This window comes from Schistocerca nitens, chromosome 4 (assembly GCF_023898315.1).
Source record: "Schistocerca nitens isolate TAMUIC-IGC-003100 chromosome 4, iqSchNite1.1, whole genome shotgun sequence".
In the NCBI taxonomy this organism is placed as follows: domain Eukaryota; kingdom Metazoa; phylum Arthropoda; class Insecta; order Orthoptera; family Acrididae; genus Schistocerca; species Schistocerca nitens.
The window spans coordinates 173,294,250-173,316,613 of NC_064617.1; the positions used below are offsets into that span (position 1 = coordinate 173,294,250).

A 22,364-nucleotide genomic window follows, 5' to 3' on the forward strand; every position below is an offset into this window, starting at 1 on the left:
CAGGAGGTGTGTGACTGCCTTTGGCACTAAATGGTAATACATAGGTCATGGAGACCAAAAAAATTTTTTATTATATCATGACATGCTTTGGGAGAATTCCAACATCAAATCTGTAGTATTAAACATATAGTACAAGATAAGATATTAAAACACATACACTGCAACGATGCAGTGAAGTCGAAAAATGTACAAAATTAATACAAAGTATCTTGTCATTTTCTATTCTATTCAATAATACCATCTGTGCCCAAATTCACACAGGCAGTTGACCATGGTACAAGGCAAACAGTTTTGCCAGTAGGTGGCATTAGTGACAGTAGTGCCTATCACATCTGGCATAACCATTATATGAAAAAGCTTATTAAAAATGTACACCTATTATATAACTTACACATGTATGTAGATGATAATAAAGCACTCACACTATATTATTATTGTATTATTTAACTTACACATGTATATAGATGTTAATAAAGCACTCACATTGTACTAATAAGGCCACAGCTGCCACATTCCATACTAAATTTTGAACCACAGGAAGCGACAGAAATTGAAATAGCTCAGTAAATAAATTTCAACAAAAAATCCTAGAAGTAATATATGACCAGATAAAAATTACAAATAGCTCAATAAATATAAAACTTACAAATGTGGAAGGAAGGGGGTGGGGACAATTATTATGATTACAGAGAAACACCATCAATTTATGGTTTAGTAGTAGGTAATGCTTGTAACATCAAGCTTGGTCATTACAGATACACTACAAAAATTGCCAATAATTGCAGATAACTTTTGTAGCATAATTGTAATAACAGATCTTGATGATACAAGCATTACCTACCACTTGGCCTTAAACTGGAGTGGTTCATTGTAATCATAATAAGTGCCACTGCTTCCTTCCTTCACACTTTTTAGTTTTATTAAATAAAAATTCAGCATCTCAAATGTTATCCTAGGATTTCAGCCTTGTCTGTTTTTCTATTTGTTCCTCTGCTACCTTCATTATTTTGTTTCTCATCTTCTATTGTAGTCCCTTTCCCTGTTTCAGTCAATATTTGCCTAACGTCCCCTACCAAATTCTCAAGACCCTCTGGGTGCTTCAACTTATCCAAGTCTGTTCGCATTAATTTCCTATCTTTTGGGAAATTCTTCATATTTAATCTGCAGTACGTGATCAATAAAATATTGTCAAGTGTGTGCATCTGCCTGTACATGTTTTGTAGTTTAAAGCTTGGTTCCAAAATTTCTGTTAAATCAGTATATTTATTTTAAATCTTCAAGTGAATCCATGTCCATTCCACATATTCAACCTTCTTTCATGATTCTTATAACAATTGTAGCAATGATTAAGTAATGGTCTGTGTAAAATTTGACCAGACTGCTACCCCTTTCATTCTTTTCTCCCAGTGCATGTCCTACTAAGATTTTTCCGTCTGTTCCTTTCCCTACCATCAAATTTCAGTCATCTACCATATTTAATTTTCATCTCCCTTAACTATCTGAATAATTTCTTTTATCTCATCATCTTTCAATAGCTTCATAATATACAGAGTAAGGCGACATATAAACTTGTACTATTGCTGTGGGTGTTTGCTTCATACACTCCTGGAAATGGAAAAAAGAACACATTGACACCGGTGTGTCAGACCCACCATACTTGCTCCGGACACTGCGAGAGGGCTGTACAAGCAATGATCACACGCACGGCACAGCGGACACACCAGGAACCGCGGTGTTGGCCGTCGAATGGCGCTAGCTGCGCAGCATTTGTGCACCGCCGCCGTCAGTGTCAGCCAGTTTGCCGTGGCATACGGAGCTCCATCGCAGTCTTTAACACTGGTAGCATGCCATGACAGCGTGGACGTGAACGTATGTGCAGTTGACAGACTTTGAGCGAGGGCGTATAGTGGGCATGCGGGAGGCCGGGTGGACGTACCGCCGAATTGCTCAACACGTGGGGCGTGAGGTCTCCACAGTACATCAATGTTGTCGCCAGTGGTCGGCGGAAGGTGCACGTGCCCGTCGACCTGGGACCGGACCGCAGCGACGCACGGATGCACGCCAAGACCGTAGGATCCTACGCAGTGCCGTAGGGGACCGCACCACCACTTCCCAGCAAATTAGGGACACTGTTGCTCCTGGGGTATCGGCGAGGACCATTCGCAACCGTCTCCATGAAGCTGGGCTACGGTCCCGCACACCGTTAGGCCGTCTTCCGCTCACGCCCCAACATCGTGCAGCCCGCCTCCAGTGGTGTCGCGACAGGCGTGAATGGAGGGACGAATGGAGACGTGTCGTCTTCAGCGATGAGAGTCGCTTCTGCCTTGGTGCCAATGATGGTCGTATGCGTGTTTGGCGCCGTGCAGGTGAGCGCCACAATCAGGACTGCATACGACCGAGGCACACAGGGCCAACACCCGGCATCATGGTGTGGGGAGCGATCTCCTACACTGGCCGTACACCACTGGTGATCGTCGAGGGGACACTGAATAGTGCACGGTACATCCAAACCGTCATCGAACCCATCGTTCTACCATTCCTAGACCGGCAAGGGAACTTGCTGTTCCAACAGGACAATGCACGTCCGCATGTATCCCGTGCCACCCAACGTGCTCTAGAAGGTGTAAGTCAACTACCCTGGCCAGCAAGATCTCCGGATCTGTCCCCCATTGAGCATGTTTGGGACTGGATGAAGCGTCGTCTCACGCGGTCTGCACGTCCAGCAAGAACGCTGGTCCAACTGAGGCGCCAGGTGGAAATGGCATGGCAAGCCGTTCCACAGGACTACATCCAGCATCTCTACGATCGTCTCCATGGGAGAATAGCAGCCTGCATTGCTGCGAAAGGTGGATATACACTGTACTAGTGCCGACATTGTGCATGCTCTGTTGCCTGTGTCTATGTGCCTGTGGTTCTGTCAGTGTGATCATGTGATGTATCTGACCCCAGGAATGTGTCAATAAAGTTTCCCCTTCCTGGGACAATGAATTCACAGTGTTCTTATTTCAATTTCCAGGAGTGTATCTATCCTGGCTTTGATAATGTGTACACTGTGTTCTTCCTAGTAGTTCACCTGTATTCTTATTTTCTTGAGCATTGATGACCTACTCCTGCAGTATCCACATTTGATTTTGTATTTTTAATCTTATACTCACCTCACCAGAAGTCCTGTTCTTCATGCCACCAGACTTCACTAATTCCCACTACATACACTCATTAGCCAGAACAACCTACTATCAATATAAACCTGTCCAAACGATAGCAGCATCACCTGGTGAGGAATTACTGTAGTGAGACACACACACACACATGGTGCATGTAGTATCAGTGAGCGTGCTGCCTGTGTGTAGAACAGGTAAAGTGTGTGATCTACCTGAGGTTGACCGAGGGCAGATTGTGATGGCCCAGAAGCTTGAGATAAGCCTTTCAGAAACTGCAAAACTTGTCAAGTGTTTGGGGAGTGCTGTGGTGAGTGTGTTCAAAACATGATGAAACCAAAGTGAAATCATGTCCTGACATCATGGGATTGAGCAGCCACACCCTCATTGCAGATGCTGGATGTTGTAGGCTGGGCAGACTGATAAAAGAGGACAGGTGGTGAACTGTGGTGGTACCAACATCAGACTTTAATGCTGGGCACAGTATAGTTGTGTCTGAACACAAAGTGCATTGAACACTCCTAACAATGGGCCTCTGCATCTGATGACAAGTACACATGCCAACATTAATGCCACAACATTAGCAGTTATGACTTAAATGGGTGCATGACCGTTGGCACTGGATGTTGGCATAGCAGCAGAGCATCACGTGATATAATGAATCATGATACCTTCTTCATCACACTGATGGGAGGGTGCGAATCATACAGAGGGACAGCTCCTTCACACCTGTACTGCGGGATGGAAACAAGCTGGCGGCAGCTCCATTATGCTCTGGGGAACATTCATGTGAGCGTCCAGGAAACCAGTGGAGCTCGTGCAAGGAACCATGGGAGTACACAGGTTGCAGACCACATACACCCCTTCATGACGATCACATTTCCCCACAGCAGTGGCATTTTTCAGCAAGATAATGCAAAATGACATGAGGCCAGGAGTGTGGTGGAGTGGTCCAAGGAGCACAGTCGTGAGTGCGAGTTGTTGTGCTCGCCCCCCAGCTCACCAGATCTGAACCTGATCGCACACATCTGGGATGTGATCGAATGAGGTGTCAGACGTCATTGCCCCTCTCCCTGGAATTTATGGGAATTAGGTGACTTGTGTGTGCAGACTTGGTGCCATCTCACTCCAGTGATTTAACAAGGACTTATGGCTTCATTGCCATGATGGATCACCGCTATTATTCATGCCAAAGGTGGATATAATGGCTATTAGGTTGGTGGTCATAATGTTCTGGCTGAGCAGTGTATATCTAACTTCAACCTATCCATTTCTTTTTTTAAAATTCCCTAACCTACTTATCTGATTACCCTGATGATAACATCCACCTGAGTAGACCCTGCTTGGAGATCCAATGAAGGAGACTATTTTACCTTCGTAATACACTTAAAAAAAGATCATATCTTCAGAAAAATTGGATGATTTATTGAAGAGAAAGAGCTTCACAAATTGAGCAAGTCAGTAATGCATTGATCCACCTCTGGTCTCTATGCAAGCAGTTATTGAGCTTGATACTGATTGATAGAGTTGTTACATATCCTTCTGAGGGATATCATGCCAAATTCTGTCCGAGTTATGAGTTAGATATTCAAAATCTTGCTGTGTGGAGGGTCCTGCCCATGACATTCCAAACATTCTCAACTGGACAGAGATCTGACAGCTTTGCTGGCCAAGGTAGAGTTTGGCAAGTGCGAAGACAAGCTGTAGAAACTCTTGCCATGTGTGAGTGGGTATTATCTTGTTCAAATGTAAGGCCAGGATGGCTTGCCATGAAGGGCAACAAAATGCGGCATAGAATATCTGGAGATGTTCCAGACAGCAGGTGTGATGGTCTGGGGTGTCATTTCTTTTCATAACAGGACCTCTTTGGGTGTCATCCAAGGCACCCTTATAGCACAGTGATATGTTGACTGTTGTGACAGTGCCACGAGATTTAAAAGTGCCGCTACGTCAGTACGCGAACACGCCGATAGAGGCGCTCCGCAGCTTGGCTGAGCACGGGAGTGCCACCTGGCTATGAACGGCACCGGCCGCATGTCACGGCATGGCAGTTGAGTGACAGATACGGAGTTGGTAGCATGTAACCCACTATTGTTTCTACGTTTGTACATCCACACAATTTATTAGTGATTAAAGATTATAACATTTTTGGTGACGAGGTCAGATATTTTTTTTCCTGCATTGGGGAATTGTGTGTTGGTGTCGGGGCAGAACAACAACACAGCTGACGGCTGCTATTCAGGCGTTGTCAACATCGCTTACTCATCGTCTGTCTTCCTCTTCTCCGCCTCCGTTCCCTCCTTATGACGAGGCCGCTGAAGACTGGGAGGATTATGAGAAGCATTTGCGGCAACACTTCTTGGCTTTCAGCATTGTCGACGCTCCTATGTGTTAGTCGTTATTTCTATCTTGGATTTCCCCACGGATCTATCAGCTGCTATCTCAGTTAGCCCCTCTGCGGGAACCTGCCTCTCTGTCCTTCCAGGAAATGTGTGACTTATTGTCTAACTATTACCAAAAAAACACCCACGTCGTTGCTGTCCACGTGGCTTTCTACCAGTGTCGTAAACAGCCCCATCAATCTTACCGGGCTTGGGCGGCGGAACTACACGGTCTGAGTAGGAAATGTCAGTTTGTCACGGACACGCATCATGAGTCTTATGCTGATTCAATGGTTAGGGACGCTATTCTACGGCTTGCTCCTGATAAAGAAGTTCGGCAACGTGCCTTACAACTGCCAAACCCGTCGTTGTCAGAAGTTCCAAGCATCGCTCAATCTTTTGAAGTGTCTCACGCTGCTAGTGCACAAATAGATGCGTGGTGTGATGTAGGCGCTGTACAGACAACTTTCGACACGGACAATTTGCCTGTTTCACGGGGAACGACGATGTGGTGGCAGTTCACTCGCGTCAACAACGTCGTGTTGGGCCGCCGCACTCGCAGCGAAAACAGGAACCACAGAAGCAGGTTCGTTCCACACTTCCTTCTTGTCCACGTTGTTTCATACAGCATGACAGGGCCACGTGTCCAAAACGTTGGGCCACGTGTAATTCATGTAGGAAAAAAGGCCACATTGCTTCTGTGTGTCAGTCCCCTAAAGTTCCTGTCGACGAGGACGAGACATCGGACATGGATGTTAACTGTGTGCTTTCTCAAACAAATAAGTTGTTTGTTACTGTTCGTGTTCTGGATAAAGACATTCGCATGCAAGTGGACACTGGCTCTGCAGTAACTCTCATTAATTCTCGCACGTATTTGGAGTTGGGCTCCCTTCCCTTGTCTCCAGTTACGCGAAATCTGCGAACTTATAATAAGCAGAAAATTCCTCTCATTGGCCAGTTTGATGCTTCCACTGCCTACAAGTCTGTTGTTAGGGTCCTCACGTTTTATGTGGTGGATCATGCGGGCACTGAAAACCTGTTCGGTTATGATGCTTTCCAGTTGTTCGGGTTCTCCATTGATGTGCACCTCATACCTGAGGATATTCCATATCAACAGCTGGATGGATTGTGTTCTGAATTCTCGTCCATGTTCTCTGCTGGTCTGGGTTGTGCCAAGGATTTTGAAGCCCACATTACTCTTAAACCTACAGCTCGCCCTAAGTTTTTCCGGGCACGCCCTATTCCGATGGCGTTGCGTGCACCTGTCAAGGCTGAGATAGACAGGTTAACAGCTTCAGGGATTCTCCTTCCTGTTACCTCCAGCGAATGGGCATCACCAATCATGGTGGTTTCTACACCAAACGGGAGTCTGTGATTGTGTGGTGATTTTAAAGCCACTGTCAACGCTCAGAGCCTCATTGACACTTAGCCTCTTCCCTGTCCTGAGGAGTTATTTACCAAGCTCACTGGGGGCCAGTTTTTTTTCCAAACTTGACTTATCGGAGGCGTACCATCAGTTGCCATTGGATGCGTCTTCCAAGGAGTTTCTCGTCATCAACACTCCTTGTGGGTTGTATCAGTACCAGCAGTTACCATTTGGCATCGCTAGCGCGCCGGCCATTTTTCAGCGGTTTTTGGAACAGCTCACGGCTTCCGTTCCCAGCTGCATCAACTACCTGGATGATATTGTTGTCACGGGGGCCTCCACTGAGGAGCACCTTCGCAATTTGTGTTCCCTGTTTCGGGTTCTGCATTCGGCTGGGTTGAAGTGCAATCTGGACAAGTCACAGTTCTTCCAACCCTCCATTGTGTATCTTGGTTTCCACTTGTCCCGTGAGGGTATACGTCCTCTACGTCAGCACGTTGCAGCCATTACCGCTCTACCCCGGCCGTCTACGGTCAAAGAACTTCAGGCATTTCTAGGCAAGATTGATTATTATCACAAATTCATTCCATCCGCAGCGGCGGTGGCTCATCCTCTGCATCAGCTGTTACGCAAAAACGTTCCTTTCTGTTGGTCCGACGAGTGTGAGCAGGCTTTTGTCCGCCTAAAGGCTCATTTGCAGTCGGCGCCTTGTCTTGCCACATTCCGTCCGGGTCAGAACTTGGTTCTGGCGACTGACGTGTCACAGTATGGCCTAGGGGCTGTTCTCGCCCATCGGTATGAGGATGGGTCGGAACGACCCATTGCCTATGCTTCCAAGACCCTCAACGATGCCCAACGGCGTTACTTTCAAATCGAAAAGGAGGCGCTCGCTATCATTTATGCTCTAAAAAAGTTCAGCGTTTTTTTGTATGGTTCTAAGTTTCACCTCATCACCGACCACAAGCCGCTGGTCTCTCTGTTCAGCCCCTCAGCGTCGCTTCCGGATAAGGCAGCTCACCACCTGCAATGTTGGGCCTTATACTTGTCTCGTTTTCACTATGAGATTCACTATCGCCCCACGGCCCAGCACGCCAATGCTGACACGTTGTCGCGTTTGCCGATGGGCCCCGACCCGGTTTTCGATCGAGATGAACTACTCTGTTTCCACATTGATGAGGAAGAACGTCGTGCGGTCGAGGGTTTTCCACTTACAGGTTTGCAGGTTGTGTTGGCTACTGCGCGGGACCCGGTCCTGTGTCAGGTGGTCGGTTTTGTTCAACGGGGTTGGCTGGACAGGACCAAGGGCCGGGCATCGGATCCCCTTCGCAACTACCATGCCTTGCACCTTGGTCTGTCTGTTCGTGAGGGTGTTGTTCTTCTGGCCATGGATGGCGCATCTCCACGGGTCATGGTGCCAGCCTCTCTTTGCAAAGATGTTCTCAAACTATTGCATGAAGGCCATTGGGGGATTTCTCGGACTAAGTCCCTGGCCCGCAGGCATGTTTATTGGCCCGGTATTGATTCGGACATCGCCCACATGGTTGCTGCGTGTGGTCAGTGTGCTCAACAACTGGCTGCACCCCGTACCATGCCCTCTCCGTGGCCTGATCCGGCGCAGCCATGGGAACGGGTGCACGCTGACTTTGCCGGCCCCTTCCTCGGCACTTATTGGCTACTGTTGATTGACGCCTTCTCGAAGTTTCCATTTGTTGTTCGCTCTCCATCGCCCACTGCTGCGGCGACGATGCTGGCTTTGTCCAAAATCTTTGCGCTCGAAGGTCTTCCATCCACGATTGTCACGGATAATGGCCCTCAGTTCTCTTTGCAGGCCTTCCGTGATTTTTGTACTGGACAAGGGATTCATCATGTTACAGCACCGACCTTCCATCTGCAATCGAATGGGGAGGTCGAGCGCCTTGTCCGCGCTTTCAAAAGCCAGATGAAAAAATTCCTTAGTGACTTTTCCACAGATGACGCTCTGTTGCAATTTCTGAGTTCTTATTGCTTCACGCCTCTGGGTGATCGCAGCCCTGCTGAACTCTTGCATGGCCGCCAACCGCGCACTCTACTGCACCTGCTTCACCCTGTCAGTCCTTGTTCTGTGTCCCCTAGTGCGGGAAAATACTCGGTGGACGCCGACGTGTGGGCACGAGGGTATGGATCTCGCCCTAAATGGATTCCAGGGGTGGTCCAGGCTCTTCGCGGCCGCTGGCTTTGTGAAATACGTACGGATGATGGCATGGTTGTTCGCCATTACGACCAGATGCGCCCACGAGTGGTGGCCATGCCGGTGCCACCGCCCCCTCTTTCGCCTCCACCAGCCCAAGAAGCCAGTCCTGCCACTGCTGCCGATCTTCCGTGCGTGTTGCTGCAGCCGACGTCGCTACTGTTTCCGAGTACACCGGAACCGGCCCCAGTCGCGATGCCGCCTTCTCCAGGACCCATCTCGCTGGAGCACACCCCCAGGTCCACGACACCTATGGATGCTGCTCCGGAGTTTTCACCCATCATCTCGTCCAGGAGGCACATTCCACGCACAGGCTTCTGTCCTGGACATTTTCGACCATACTCTCGTGTTTCTCCGTGGGATCTTCTCGGGGCCTCCCACGAGGCCATGGATGTCTCCGCACTGTCCGTGTCTCCAAGGAAGTGAGTGTTTTTTTTTTTTTTTTTTCAAGGGGGGAAAAGTGTTGTGACAGTGCCACAAGATTTAAAAGTGCCGCTACGTCAGTACGCGAACACGCCGATAGAGGCGCTCCGCAGCTCGGCTGAGCGCGGGAGCACCACCTGGCTATGAACGGTGCCGGCTGCATGTCACGGCATGGCAGTTGAGTGACAGATACGGAGTTGCTAGCATGTAACCCACTATTGTTTCTACGTTTGTATATCCACGCAATTTATTAGTGATTAAAGGTTATAACATTGACGATACTCTATGCCTCATTTTATTGCCCCAGGTGGACTAACACATTACTGACTCGCTCAATTTTTGAAGCACTTTCTTTTGAACAAATCATTCAATTTTTCTGAAATTGTAATTGTTTGTCTCTACATTTTTTTGTCTTCAAGTGTATTTTTAATCAAGAAACATAATTAAATAAGCCACATGGTAGAACTGCATGGTCTCTGCTATTATAGAAAAGTCTGTTGCCCATCATCAGAAACCATATGTTAGTCTGCCATCTTCACAAATAGCACTTCATCATGATTGCACCTATGGTCAGGCCATCTCTATCATTGAGGCACGCAAGCCAGCCCACCAAGGAAAGGTCCGTTGTACATGTTGGTAGGAGAGGAGGAGTTACTTTTTCTTCAGATTGGGTAGAGGGAGGGAAGGGGCAGGGGGAATATTGCTCCTTGTCCTACAGACTGACTATTCTGATGCAGCTTTTATCTAACACTTCAAAGTATTTAAGTAACTCCATATGGGACATTATCAGTTGTCTATATATTGGCAGCCAAGATCTATCCAATATAAATATCAGGATTAATTGGAATTTACATTCTTGGGAACAAATATTCTGATAAGTTGTGGGAATGACTAACAACTTATTCATTTACGTTTTTGAATATTACAGGATTTTTAGTTTCCTGCCTTACATCCACCAGCAACCAGTTATTGACTTTTGCACCACAATATAAAACTCCATTCTGACACTTAGAGAGTTATGCTTAGTCAATATGAAAATTATTTTTAGTTTCAGCACTGTAGTTGTGAGCTACATGGTTCATCACAGATTTGCTCTTGTTAACCACAAATAGCATTACAGATTATAATATATACGTATGAGCACAAAAGTGCAAGAATCCATAGGTTCCTGTGGTAGCTTCTGTTAAGAAGTTTGGTTGTCAACTACACACAATATACTTATTGACAATGTAGGAAAAGACAGATCGCTACTTACTGCAAAGAAGACACATCAAGTTGCAGACAGGCACAATTAAAAAACACTCACATAAAGCTTTCGGCCACAGCCTCTGTCAGTAAAAGAGAGACACACTTGCCATTCACATGCACACCCATACACACACACGCACGCACGCACGCACGCACGCACGCACGCAAAAAAGCAAGCACACCTCATGCACACATGACCGCCATCTCCACCAGCATCTCGAGCCAGAAAGCAGCATCACGTGGGATGTAAGCACAGCAATCTGGAGGGGTGGGGGTAGGGAGTGGGGAATTGGAGGGTAAAGGGGAGGGGATAGTAGTGTATTGGTCGGGGGAGAGAGAGAGAGAGAGAGAGAGACGAACGCTGTCTGGTGGATTGTGCAGTGACTAGGCAGCCAACGGGCACAGTGTCAGGAGATTGTGAGGCAGGAAGGTGGAGAAAAAAAGAAGCAAAAAAGAGAGGAGTGGGGAAAGATGAGCGGATGCATTGACAGAGGACTGCAAAGAAACAGGGTGGTAGATGAGAATGGGGAGGAGATGATAGGACAGAAGGACTGCAAACTGTTGGATGGAGGGTGTGGGGACAGTATTTATTTATCTATTTATTTCAATCCTATAAATCCAATACAGCGAGATATTCACATGGATGTAGGATGTGTCAGATTCTTATAAATTATACAAAAGGAACACATAAAAGACTCTCTTGCAAGAGGAGATATAGGTATAAGACAAAATGCACATTAATAAGTATAGACAAAATTACACTTAAAAGGTTAAAATAAAGGTAGATCTTAACAGCTGTAATTCCAACTACTGTAATACATAAGAATACGTCAGATTTAATTAGAAGAAAAAAATCAGGTAGAGTTAACACAATTAAAATACTCTTCAACCAAATAAAAGAGATTATCTATTAGAAAGCGTTTGAGCTGTTGGTTAAATTTGGTAAGCTCATGGACAAGTGATTTCAGTGATAGTGGGAGAGCACTGAACACCTTGCCGCTCATGTAATGGACTCCTTCTTGTACAATACTAAGGTTTTTCAATTGATAACGGAGGTCCATCTTCCTCCTGGTATTGTGGGTATGGTATGAATCATTGGTTTTGTATAGCTGCTCATTTTTACCAATGAAACATAACAGGGAGTAGATATATTGGCATGCAGTTGTCAGTGTCCCTAAGTTTCTAAAAAGGTTTCTACAAGAATGTCTAGGCTGGACTCCACTCATTATCCTAATAACTCTCTTTTGGGCACTGAATATTATTTTGGAAAGTGGCTGATTACCCAAGAAAAATATGTCATACAACAGTGCATGGAAGTAACTAAAATAAGCAGTTTTTGTGGTGTCTCAGTCGCAGACAGTGGAAGTAATATCAATAGCAAATGTTGCTGTGCTGAGTTTTTTTGAGAAGTTTATGTTACCATAGGTCAGGATAGTTATGGGAGCAGTGAATGTGTTGTAAGGATCACTCCCATCTGCACAGATCAGAAAAGCTGGTGGTGGAGGGAAGGATCCAGATGGCTCGGGTAGTGAAGCAGTCATTGACATCAAGTGTGTTATGTTGAGCTGCATTTCGTGCCACAAGGTGGTCCACTTTGCTCTTGGCCACAGTTTGGGGGTGGCTTCATCCTGGTGGACAGCTGGTTGATAGTCATACCAATATAAAAAGCTATGCAATGATTCCACCAGAGCTGAAAAATGACATGGCTGCTTTCAGAGATGGCCCGGCTCCTGTTGAGGTAGGGTAAACCTGTGACTGCACTGGAATAGGAAGTGCTCGGTGGGTGGATTGGGCAGGTTTTGCACCTGGGTCTTCCACAGAGATATGATCCTTTTGGCAAGGGGCTGGGATTGGGAGTGGCATAGGGATGGACTAGGATGTTGTGGAGGTTGTGTGAGTGACAGAAAACCGATTTAGGAGGGGTGGGAAGTATCTCGGGTAGGATGTCCCTCATTTCATGGCATTTCATGGCACCATGATATGTAATCAAAGCCATGGTGAAGGATGTGTTTCAATTGTTCTAGTGGGTGGTGGTACTGGGTGACAAAGAGGAAACTACTTTGTAGATGGTTCAGGTGGGTGGTGGGTGGACTGGGGGTGTGAGGGGATATGGCACTGGAGATCTGTTTGTGGACTAGGTCTAGGGGCTAGTGCCCATCTGTGAAGGCCTTGGTGAGACCCTCAGCATAGTGAGCAAGGGAGCTTTTGTCACTGCAGATACACTGTCCCCATTTTGCCAGGCTATACTGTAGGGACTTTTTGGTGTGAAAGGGATGACAGCTGTCAAAATGCTGGTAGTATTGGTATTTGGTGGGTCTTGTGTGGACAGAGGTGTGAATGAAGCCATCAGAGAGGAGGAGTTCAACATCTAGGAAGATGCCACACTGGGTTGAGGAGGACAACGTGAAGTGGATGGGAGAGGTGTTCAGGCTGTGAGGGAATGAAGATGGGTGTCTTGGTCGTGAGTCCCGATCATGAAGTTATCATCAATGAACCTGAGCCAGGCTAGGAGTTTGGTGTTTTGGGAGGCTAGGAAGTTCTCTAGATGGTGTATAGAAAGGATGGCACAGGAGGGTGCCATGTGGGTGACCATGGCTGTGCCATAGATTTGTTTATATACCTTCCCTTCAAAGGAGAAGTAGTTGCGGCTTAGGAGAAAGTTAGTAAGAAGGAGTGAGGTATTGGGTTTGGAGTCTGAAGGATGTTGGGAAAGATAGTGTTCAATAGCGGTAATATCATGGGCATGAGGGATGTCAGTGTGGCATCAACAGTGATGAGTAGGGATCCAGGAGGTAAAGGGGTGGGGATGATGGAGAGCCAGTGAAGGAAGTAGTTGTTGTCTTTGACATGGGAGGCTAGATTATGGGCAACTGATTGGCGGTGTTTGTCAATGAGGGCTGAAATTCTTTCAGTGGGGGCACAATAACCAGCCACAATGGGACATCCGATATTGTTGGGTTTTTGGATTTTAGGGAGCCTGTAGAAGGTGAGTGTGCAGGATGTCATATGGGTGAGGAGGGAAATGGATTTAGGGGAGATTTTCTGGCAAGGTCCTATGGCTCTAATCAGGGATTGGGGTTTGTGTTGGATTTCTGGGATGGGATCACTCTGGCAGAGTTTATAGGTGGGGGAGTCAGATAATTGACGGAGGCCTTCTGCCAGGTAGTCGTTGCGATTCACAACAACAGTGGTGGAATCTTTGTCTGCAGGTAGGATATAGGTCAGGATTTGGTTTGAGGTTGTGTATCATTGTTGTTTCTTCTACTGAAAGGTTGGAGTTCTGAAGAAGGAACCTGGAGAAGGATGGTGAGGCTAAGTTGGAGGTAAGGAATTCCTGGATGGTGACCAAGGGGTGGTTAGTTGGGCAGTAGCAGGATCACAGTTGGATGGTGGTATGAATTTAAAGTGGCAGGGTTCAGTGTTGGAATTAGGATAGTTTTGGTTGAAGGGATTTGTGGCAAAGAAGTGCTTCCATTGCAGGGATCGAAGGATGTGGCCGAAAGCTTTATGTGTAAGACTGTTCCATTATTCCCCTGGCAGGGTTTGGGCCCTTTATCAATATACTTGTGCCATCACTAAACATTAAAGGTTCTGAAGAATCCTCCAACATACCAGATACATAATTTCTGTAGACTAAACACAGAGTGGAAAAATCATCAAATCTTGCAGAACACCACTTATATGTTCCCCCACTCTGGGTTTACCTTATTTCCTTGTGACCATAAATTTTCTTTTGTTAAGATTAGTCTTCATTCACGGAAAGGAGAAGACCCCATACCATTTTAATTTTTATAACAGAATTTTATGATTTACACAATCAGATGCCTTGGCAAGATTACAGAAAATGTCAATAGGGAGATTTTCTTGTTGACTTATAGTAGAAATCCACAATTTGTGTACCGTGACTGGCATATTGCATGAGCTTCTATACTTGTACAGGAAATATTTTACACAGTTCATCTCAATATGTTGTTTACACCTAACAGAAGAAATCTCTATCTTGCAAATGGAAATAATGGTGTAAGTTACACACTGTAATATAAACTGAAGCCAAAGGAACAACATTACACATAATCATGTTCATCCTTTAAGTTTGTGCCATTTACTGTCAATTCTAACTTTTGTGCATAGTTTGTTCATATCAGTTAATATTACCATTATCATTAATGTATTAAAATACATGAAAAGGTTCTCACCCACTTCCAGGTGTGTGTGGACCAACCATTGATCCAATAAGAGAATCAGTTGCTAAAGTTGCTTTCAGAGGCTCTGATTCAAACCAGCGGGACAAAATTTTACCAGCAGGAGCTGTCATGAAGTCCCATAGAGCAGGAAAGTCATTGGCAGATGACAGAAGTTGTCTTCCTGAAGCAATGATCAAAATAACATAATTAATGTTTTTAGATAAATGAATTATAATATTTTCATACTACATAAAAAATTCTGTCAGGTTCATTCAGAGAATGGAAGATTTGACTGTAAAAATTAGTGGAGATGCTGAGTCACAGATATGCACAACAAAAAGACTCACACAGTTATAGCTTTTGGTCATTAAGGTCTTCGTCAACAACAGACACACACATACACACACAACTGCAGTCTCTGGCAACTGAAACCACAGTTGCCTGAGACTGAAATCATGTGTGTGAGTTGCATTTGCATGAGTGTGTGTGTGTGTACGAGTATGTGTCTCATTTGTTGACGAAGGACTTCATGGCCGAAAGCTATAATTGTGCAAGTCTTTTTGTTGTGGCTATCTGAGACTCAGCATCTCCGCTATAAGGTGAGTAGCAACTTTCCTTCTCACAATATTGTTACATTCTATCCTGAATTTTCCGTTGTTTGACTGTAACAATTCTTTTAGACAATGCTTAATTCTTCATTTGTATCAGTGATACAAAAGACGAAACTACCAAGAAGAGTCAGTAAAAATGTAGTTCTCACTGTAAGAAATCTTTCAGAGTTCTTTGAAATGAATGTTAAGATTGAATATTGGCAATGTTTGCAAGAGAAAATAAATGTGAAATTACCATCAAAAGAAACAGAAATAAGTGGCACAGGGGTAACAGATACATAAATTTAGAGTCAATAAAAATTATTTTCTCAGGAGAAAGAAAACAGAAGAAAAGAACATGAAATACTGGTGTTGTAAGGGAGGAAGCACCATTCAAAACCCAGTATTGGTAGACAAAGATGATGTGACTTACCATACAAAAGTGCTGGCAGGTCGATAGACACACAAACAAACACAATCATACACACAAAATTCTAGCTTTCGCAACCAACGGTTGCTTCATCAGGGAAGAGGGAAGGAGAGGGAAAGACGAAAGGATGTGGGTTTTAAGGGAGAGGGTAAGGAGTCATTCCAATCCCGGGAGCGGAAAGACTTACCTTAGGGGGAAAAAAGGACAGGTATACTCTCACACACACACCCATATCCAACCACACGTACACAGACACAAGCAGACATTTGTAAAGGCAAAGAGTTTGGATAGAGATGTCAGTCGAGGCGGAAGTACAGAGGCAAAGATGTTGAAAGACAGGTAAGGTATGAGTGGCGGCAACTTGAAATTAGCGGAGGTTGAGGCCTGGCGGATAACGAGAGGAGAGGATATACTGAAGGGCTGGAGTTGCCGGTCATGTGCATGTGAGGTTAGATTAGATTAGATTAGGTTAGTTTTTCGTTCCATAGATCCGTGCTGAGGAGATCTTCGTCGATGTGGAACATGTCAATTTTTTTTTTTTAAGCTGGAATAACAATACAAATAGTATGAATATATACAATACATCATTTGTTTCTATTAAAAAATTCATCAATGGAGTAGAAGGAGTACGCTTGGTTGTGTGTGTGTGTGTGTGTGTGTGTGTGTGTGTGTGTGTGTGTGTGTGAATGGTGCCTGTTTGCATCTCTTTTACTGATGAAGGCTGTGGCCAAAAGCTGTATTTGAGTGTCTTTTATTTGTCCTTGTCTGCAACTTGACATTTCTTCACAGTAAGTAGCAATCTGTCTTATCCTACGTTGTTAATATCAGTGTTGATCAGTATTGATGGTCATGAAACAGATGGAGTTAAGGAATTCTACTACCTAGGCAGCAAAATAACCAATGACAGATGGAACAGGGAGGACATCAAAAGCAGACTAGTGCTGCCAAAAAGGGCATTTCTGGCCAAGAGAAATCTGCTAGCATCAGACATAGGCCTTAATTTGTGGAATAAATTTCTGAGACTGTACGTTTGGAACACAGCACTGTATGGTAGTGAAACGAGGACTGAATAGGGCACCCATCAATGTCACTAAATCCAAATTCATTTCTGTGATTATAGTGATCCCGTCATTTTTCAGCCTGTTCCATACCCCCCACCCCTCCCCCCCACCCCCCACCCTGAGCAGCCCTTGCCGGTCGCTGATGTCTGGGCACTGGGATCTTCTGGCGACTCTGCCACGTTTATCACCAGATGTTCCTGGTGGTTCACAAGATTTTTGGGATGTAGATTGGTTGGTGAAATCTCCTATCACGCCCCAGCCAACCCCATCTGCAGCACCATAGCACAGATCTCCCCCTCATCATTGCCCTCATTCACTCTGTGCAAAGATGGAGCACAGTTTTGGGAAGGGGAGGAATGCGGTTTCCATGGCATGCTCATTGACCACACCCAGTATGGCAAGTACCACTCAAAGATGGTTTCAGTGCCTGTGACTCTGATTGGCTGGCACGTCTTTTTGAGCAGCCACACTCATAGCTGTGCTCCAGAGACTCAGTGAATGAATGGACTCAATCAACTTTAGTATGGAAGATTGTAGGGAGGAAAATTACATCAGCACAGGACAACACAAATAAGCATTATTAGCTACCTGCAACTTTTCTGACTATACCACTGTACCAGTAATTGTCTCTAGTAAGAACATTGCTCTCATTGTTTATAACCTAGTACCACACAAGAACCTATAGCTCCTGAAAGTTATGTATATCTCATTTATTGAGTGTACATATTCTAAATAAGTTTATTAATCTGTTATTTTTTAAGCTATCTGAGTGTCTTTATTAGCCACCTTAACTACCGACACAGCACATACAGTGTTGAAAGCATGAGAGGAAGTATTATTTGCCTAGAACTTTTCATTGGAGTGGGAAGATCATACTAGTAAACTTATTTCTGCTAAAATGTATTGTTTTTAGTGCCTGTTAGTAATGTGTGAGCATATTTATGTGACCAGTGTTGCAAAATGGCTCTGAGCACTATGTGATTTAACTTCTGAGGTCATCAGTCGCCTAGAACTTAGAACTAATTAAACCTAACTAACCTAAGGACATCACACACATCCATGCCCGAGGCAGGATTCGAACCTGCGACCGTAGCGGTTGCTCGGTTCCAGACTGTAGCGCCTAGAACCGCATGGCCACTCTGGCCGGCACTAGTGTTGCATTTTTAGCATTTGCAAGGAAGTATGCTCTAGTCATTAAGACTAAAAAAGAATACTTAGTTACAAGATGCAACAGCATTCAAAGCAGAATTATGTACTTTGTCCATGACAAGGTGTAATAAAGCCAAATACCATAAAGCTGGCAACATGGAGTTTTTCCATTAAATATTCAGCAAGTCCAAAAATTGTATATAAATAAAAATATAGTAGAATACAGAAATATACTTGCAATGCATTTAAATCAAGCAGTTCATACACAGAGTCATAAGTAGGCACAATTATAAATGAATCCACACAACTTGCTAAGTAGAGCATGCTTGGACATCAGCACAACACGTTGTATGTTTTAATTGTGTGGTATTTAATTTGTGACATGCTGGTGTTCCTTGCCACTATTTATTACAAATTGATGCAACACACTATGTGATTTTCGTTGTAAAAAGCATCTACATCTAATAATTTTGCAATATCTGATGACAACAGTGTAGGTTTGTTGAAACTGGTAACAGCAACAAAAAGAATTACTAACAATCTTGGCAAACTTGATTCTTCAAGAATAAAACAACTGCAAAAACTTTTGTAAGCCTAATTTCTCAATGGACAGCTGTCATGAGATAGACTTAAAAAATAAATAGTGGAAAAGTGTGTAGATTGCTGTGGAGTAGCGCTAAGGAACAGCATTACATGATTCTGATAGAAACTCAAAGTTGGTAAATTAGTTACACACAAACAACCATTGCTGAATAAGGACAAAATTGTGTACATAAATTTTCATCTGTCACATGTAGTTTCATCAAGGATAGACACTGCCAGATCTGAAAATGTACAGTCCCTAGCCACATTATTAGATGCACTGAACATTTTTAATGCATGTTGAGTACTGTATTTAATGCCATTAATCAGAAAATTTATGGCAGTTATTCAGGGCACTTATTATATTGTTGAATTATGTATCTGTTGTTGCTATGTGACATTGGATTGTTGACTTATTGTAGGTATCAATGTGCAGAGTCCAGCATACAGGAAAGGACCTGTAATGTGGTGCTCTCACATATAACTGGTGTAATACTCTGTTAGCTTTGATTATCAATTTCGTAATATTGACATCACAATTGATTGTTTAACAGCCAGATATTACTAATTGTGACCTTTAAAAAGTGGGTAAAAGAGAGGACATTTCACCACGTAAAAAAGATGAGGTCAAAGCCCTCGTTAATACAAAAACTTATTCCAGTCAGGAAATTTCACGAAGGTTGAAATGTCAGAAGCTAGCATGAGGTGTATAAAGAAGAAAATTGATTCAGGTGAAGAGCTGAGCCCCAGAAAGAAGTATAAATGTGGAAGAAAACAAATTTTCACCCCAAGGTCAGAAAGATTTCTCAAAAGAATTTGCCTAGAAAACAGATTTTCAACAATGAAACAGATAAAATCTCAACTAGAAGAGGCTAATGTGAATGCATCTGAATGCATTGTTCACAGAAAGTTGAAGGCTATTGATTTCAAGGCCTGTCAACTTGCTAGAAAACCAAAGTTAACAGCCACAATGAAAGCAAAGCATATGAAGTGGGCTAGCCACAATGAAAGCAAAGCATACGAAGTGGGCTAGCCATGATGAAGACAAAGTGTATGAAGTGGGCTAAACAGTGGTGTGATAAAGATTGTGACTTCTGAAGATTGGTAATTTAACTTTAAAATTATTATTTATGATATGATATAACCTATGTACATTTATTCATAGTGTATTAATTATGTTTCTTGATTTTTACAGGTATGCTTCAGTGATGAAAGCATGTTTGAAATCTTAACTAACAAATCTCGTATGTGCCCTGTTGAACAGGAGAAAAATTTCATCCCAGCTGCATTATTCAGACTGTAAAACATGCAACTAAGGTAATGATTTGGTCTATCACCTGTGGCACAGGTACAGAATGTCTTTACATGTGTAAAGGCATAATGAGATAAGAATAGTACAAGGAAATCCTGCAAAAAATGGTTAATATCACAGCTCATAGAATGGTTCCCAAATGGGGAACCATTTATTTTTATGCAGGGTGGAGCTCCCTGTCACACAGCCAGGTCAGTTAAATCCTTTCTCAAGGAACAAAATATTCCTCTGTTAGACTGGCCAGGTAATAGTCCTGACATGAACCGCATAGAAAATGTATGGGAAATAATGGAGAGGTAGTTGGCAAAAGATGTCATCACAACAAAAACACAGTTGTTAGAGAAGATCATCCATGTGCGGTATCATCATCCACAAATGCAGAACACAGTACAGTCCTGCATCAACAGCATGCCACATTGTATTATGGCCCACATAGCTGCAAAAGGTGGCTTAACAAGATAGTAAAACTAATGTTTTCACTTTCACACAATATTTTAATTTTTTTTGTAATTATTGAAATAAAATATTTTTAAAAAATACTATGTTTTATTTATTTGTTGTGTCACCCTAGTTATGAAGCAGATTACACATAATTCTTTTATCACAATTTATGTATTTAAAAAAAAATTTTGTTAGACATAAAACAAAATTTGCTTAAAAACTGTAGTGTGTTTAATAAATTGGCTAGGGACTGTACTTATAAACCAAGAGGTAACCACTAAATTTCTTAAAGTGTGGATAGATTACACTGTGTGGTGAGACATACATAAAATACTTAGGAAATAGAATGAGCAGTTCGTGCTATGCATTTAATACCCTCAGTAAAGTCTGTGATATCAAAATACTAAACTATGCACACTTTGCACCTGTACATGTGATATTCACATACTGCATTCTATTATGGGGCATCCTCCACAGAGAGCTATTTATTGTGCAGAAGAGAATAATTAAGGTAATGAGATAAGTGCTTCTCTCTGCCACCAATAAACATCTGTTTCTGGAGCTCAGTATCCTGGAAATACCTTTTATTCATTTTCACAACACAATGTATTTTATTCATGAAAATTTACATAATTTTACGAAAAAGAAGACATTAATTATCATCAAACCTGTTGTTCCAGTGCTGTTTCCATAATTAAACGATGGCTATGTATAGGACATGACAGTCTAAAGTACATTCTAGGCAACAAGGTTCCTAGGAGTGTAAAGTCAAATAGAAGAGGATTCAGAGACAAAGAAAAATATTACTTCTTTAAAGTGGAAGAATTTATGAAGGCCAGTCTGAAATAACTAAGTCGAATATTTTCTTACATACAGTAGGCTCTCGACTATCTGGCTTGTGACTATCCAGCTTCTGTACTATCCAGCATACTTAATTAGTAGCAGACTATTATTTCTCCATCATAAAATCAGGATTCATTTATTGTACATACTGTACCTTTCCAAAGCTGTAGCATGTGGGCAGTGGCTATAATGCTGTGTGGCCTTCCAAAATGTTTTATATGTCTTTTGTGCTTCTAGCACATCAGGTGCCACAATTATAAGGTACATATGATATTGTTAATATTGAACAAATTATCAGAACCACTCTTCAACAAATGATACTTAGAAGCTCTCTTCCCGAGTTCACAAATGACAGTGAACACATGTAGACAGCAGCTCTGTTGGCAACCTGTGTTCTTTGTTTATTCAGTTGCATTATCAGACATTCGAAGTGTTTGCATTGCATTATTAAATTTTTGTTTTGTGCCATCTTCTGTGTTTTCAAAGAATCCAAAATGGGTGATTAAAAAACTTGTAGGGACTATGCATCAGGAACTATGTGCTGTAATCTGACTAGATTCTGGGGGAGCAGCCAAACTATTGGAGTTAGGAGAGGAGAAAATACTGTAGGAGTCCGGAAGAAAAATCAAGCAGAAATAGAAAAGTGGTGTGCCTCCCAAGCTAATGGAAGTGTAATAAAAGTAAGCATAAAGAAGTTAAGTAAGCTTTACTTTTGTGGTAAACATTTAAGAGAAAAAGATTTGTCTATCACTGGGATTGGAGGAAAAAGTGTTGCAATTTCAGCAGCAAAGAGAAGGAGAAGATTCAGAATTTACTTCCAGTGATGGATGGCTGGATAAGTGGAAAAAACCATTTGGTAATACCCAGATTACCATTAGTGGAGATGCCTTATCCACTAATGAAGAGGCTGTGCCATTGTTTAAAGATTGTCTTTCAAAGTTAATTGATGAGGAGAGATTTTCTGGTAGT

General features: G+C 43.3%; 1 protein-coding gene across 1 annotated transcript in view; it reads right to left on the reverse strand.

Moving 5' to 3' along the window:
* Window positions 1–22,364, reverse strand: part of LOC126252970 (pyridine nucleotide-disulfide oxidoreductase domain-containing protein 2-like) — a 169,989-nt gene that overhangs the window by 124,107 nt on the left and 23,518 nt on the right. Inside the window, exon 5 of the mRNA XM_049953991.1 lies at window positions 15,000–15,168. Within this exon, the coding sequence (XP_049809948.1) occupies window positions 15,000–15,168 (169 nt within the window). The remainder of the gene's footprint in view (window positions 1–14,999; window positions 15,169–22,364) is intronic.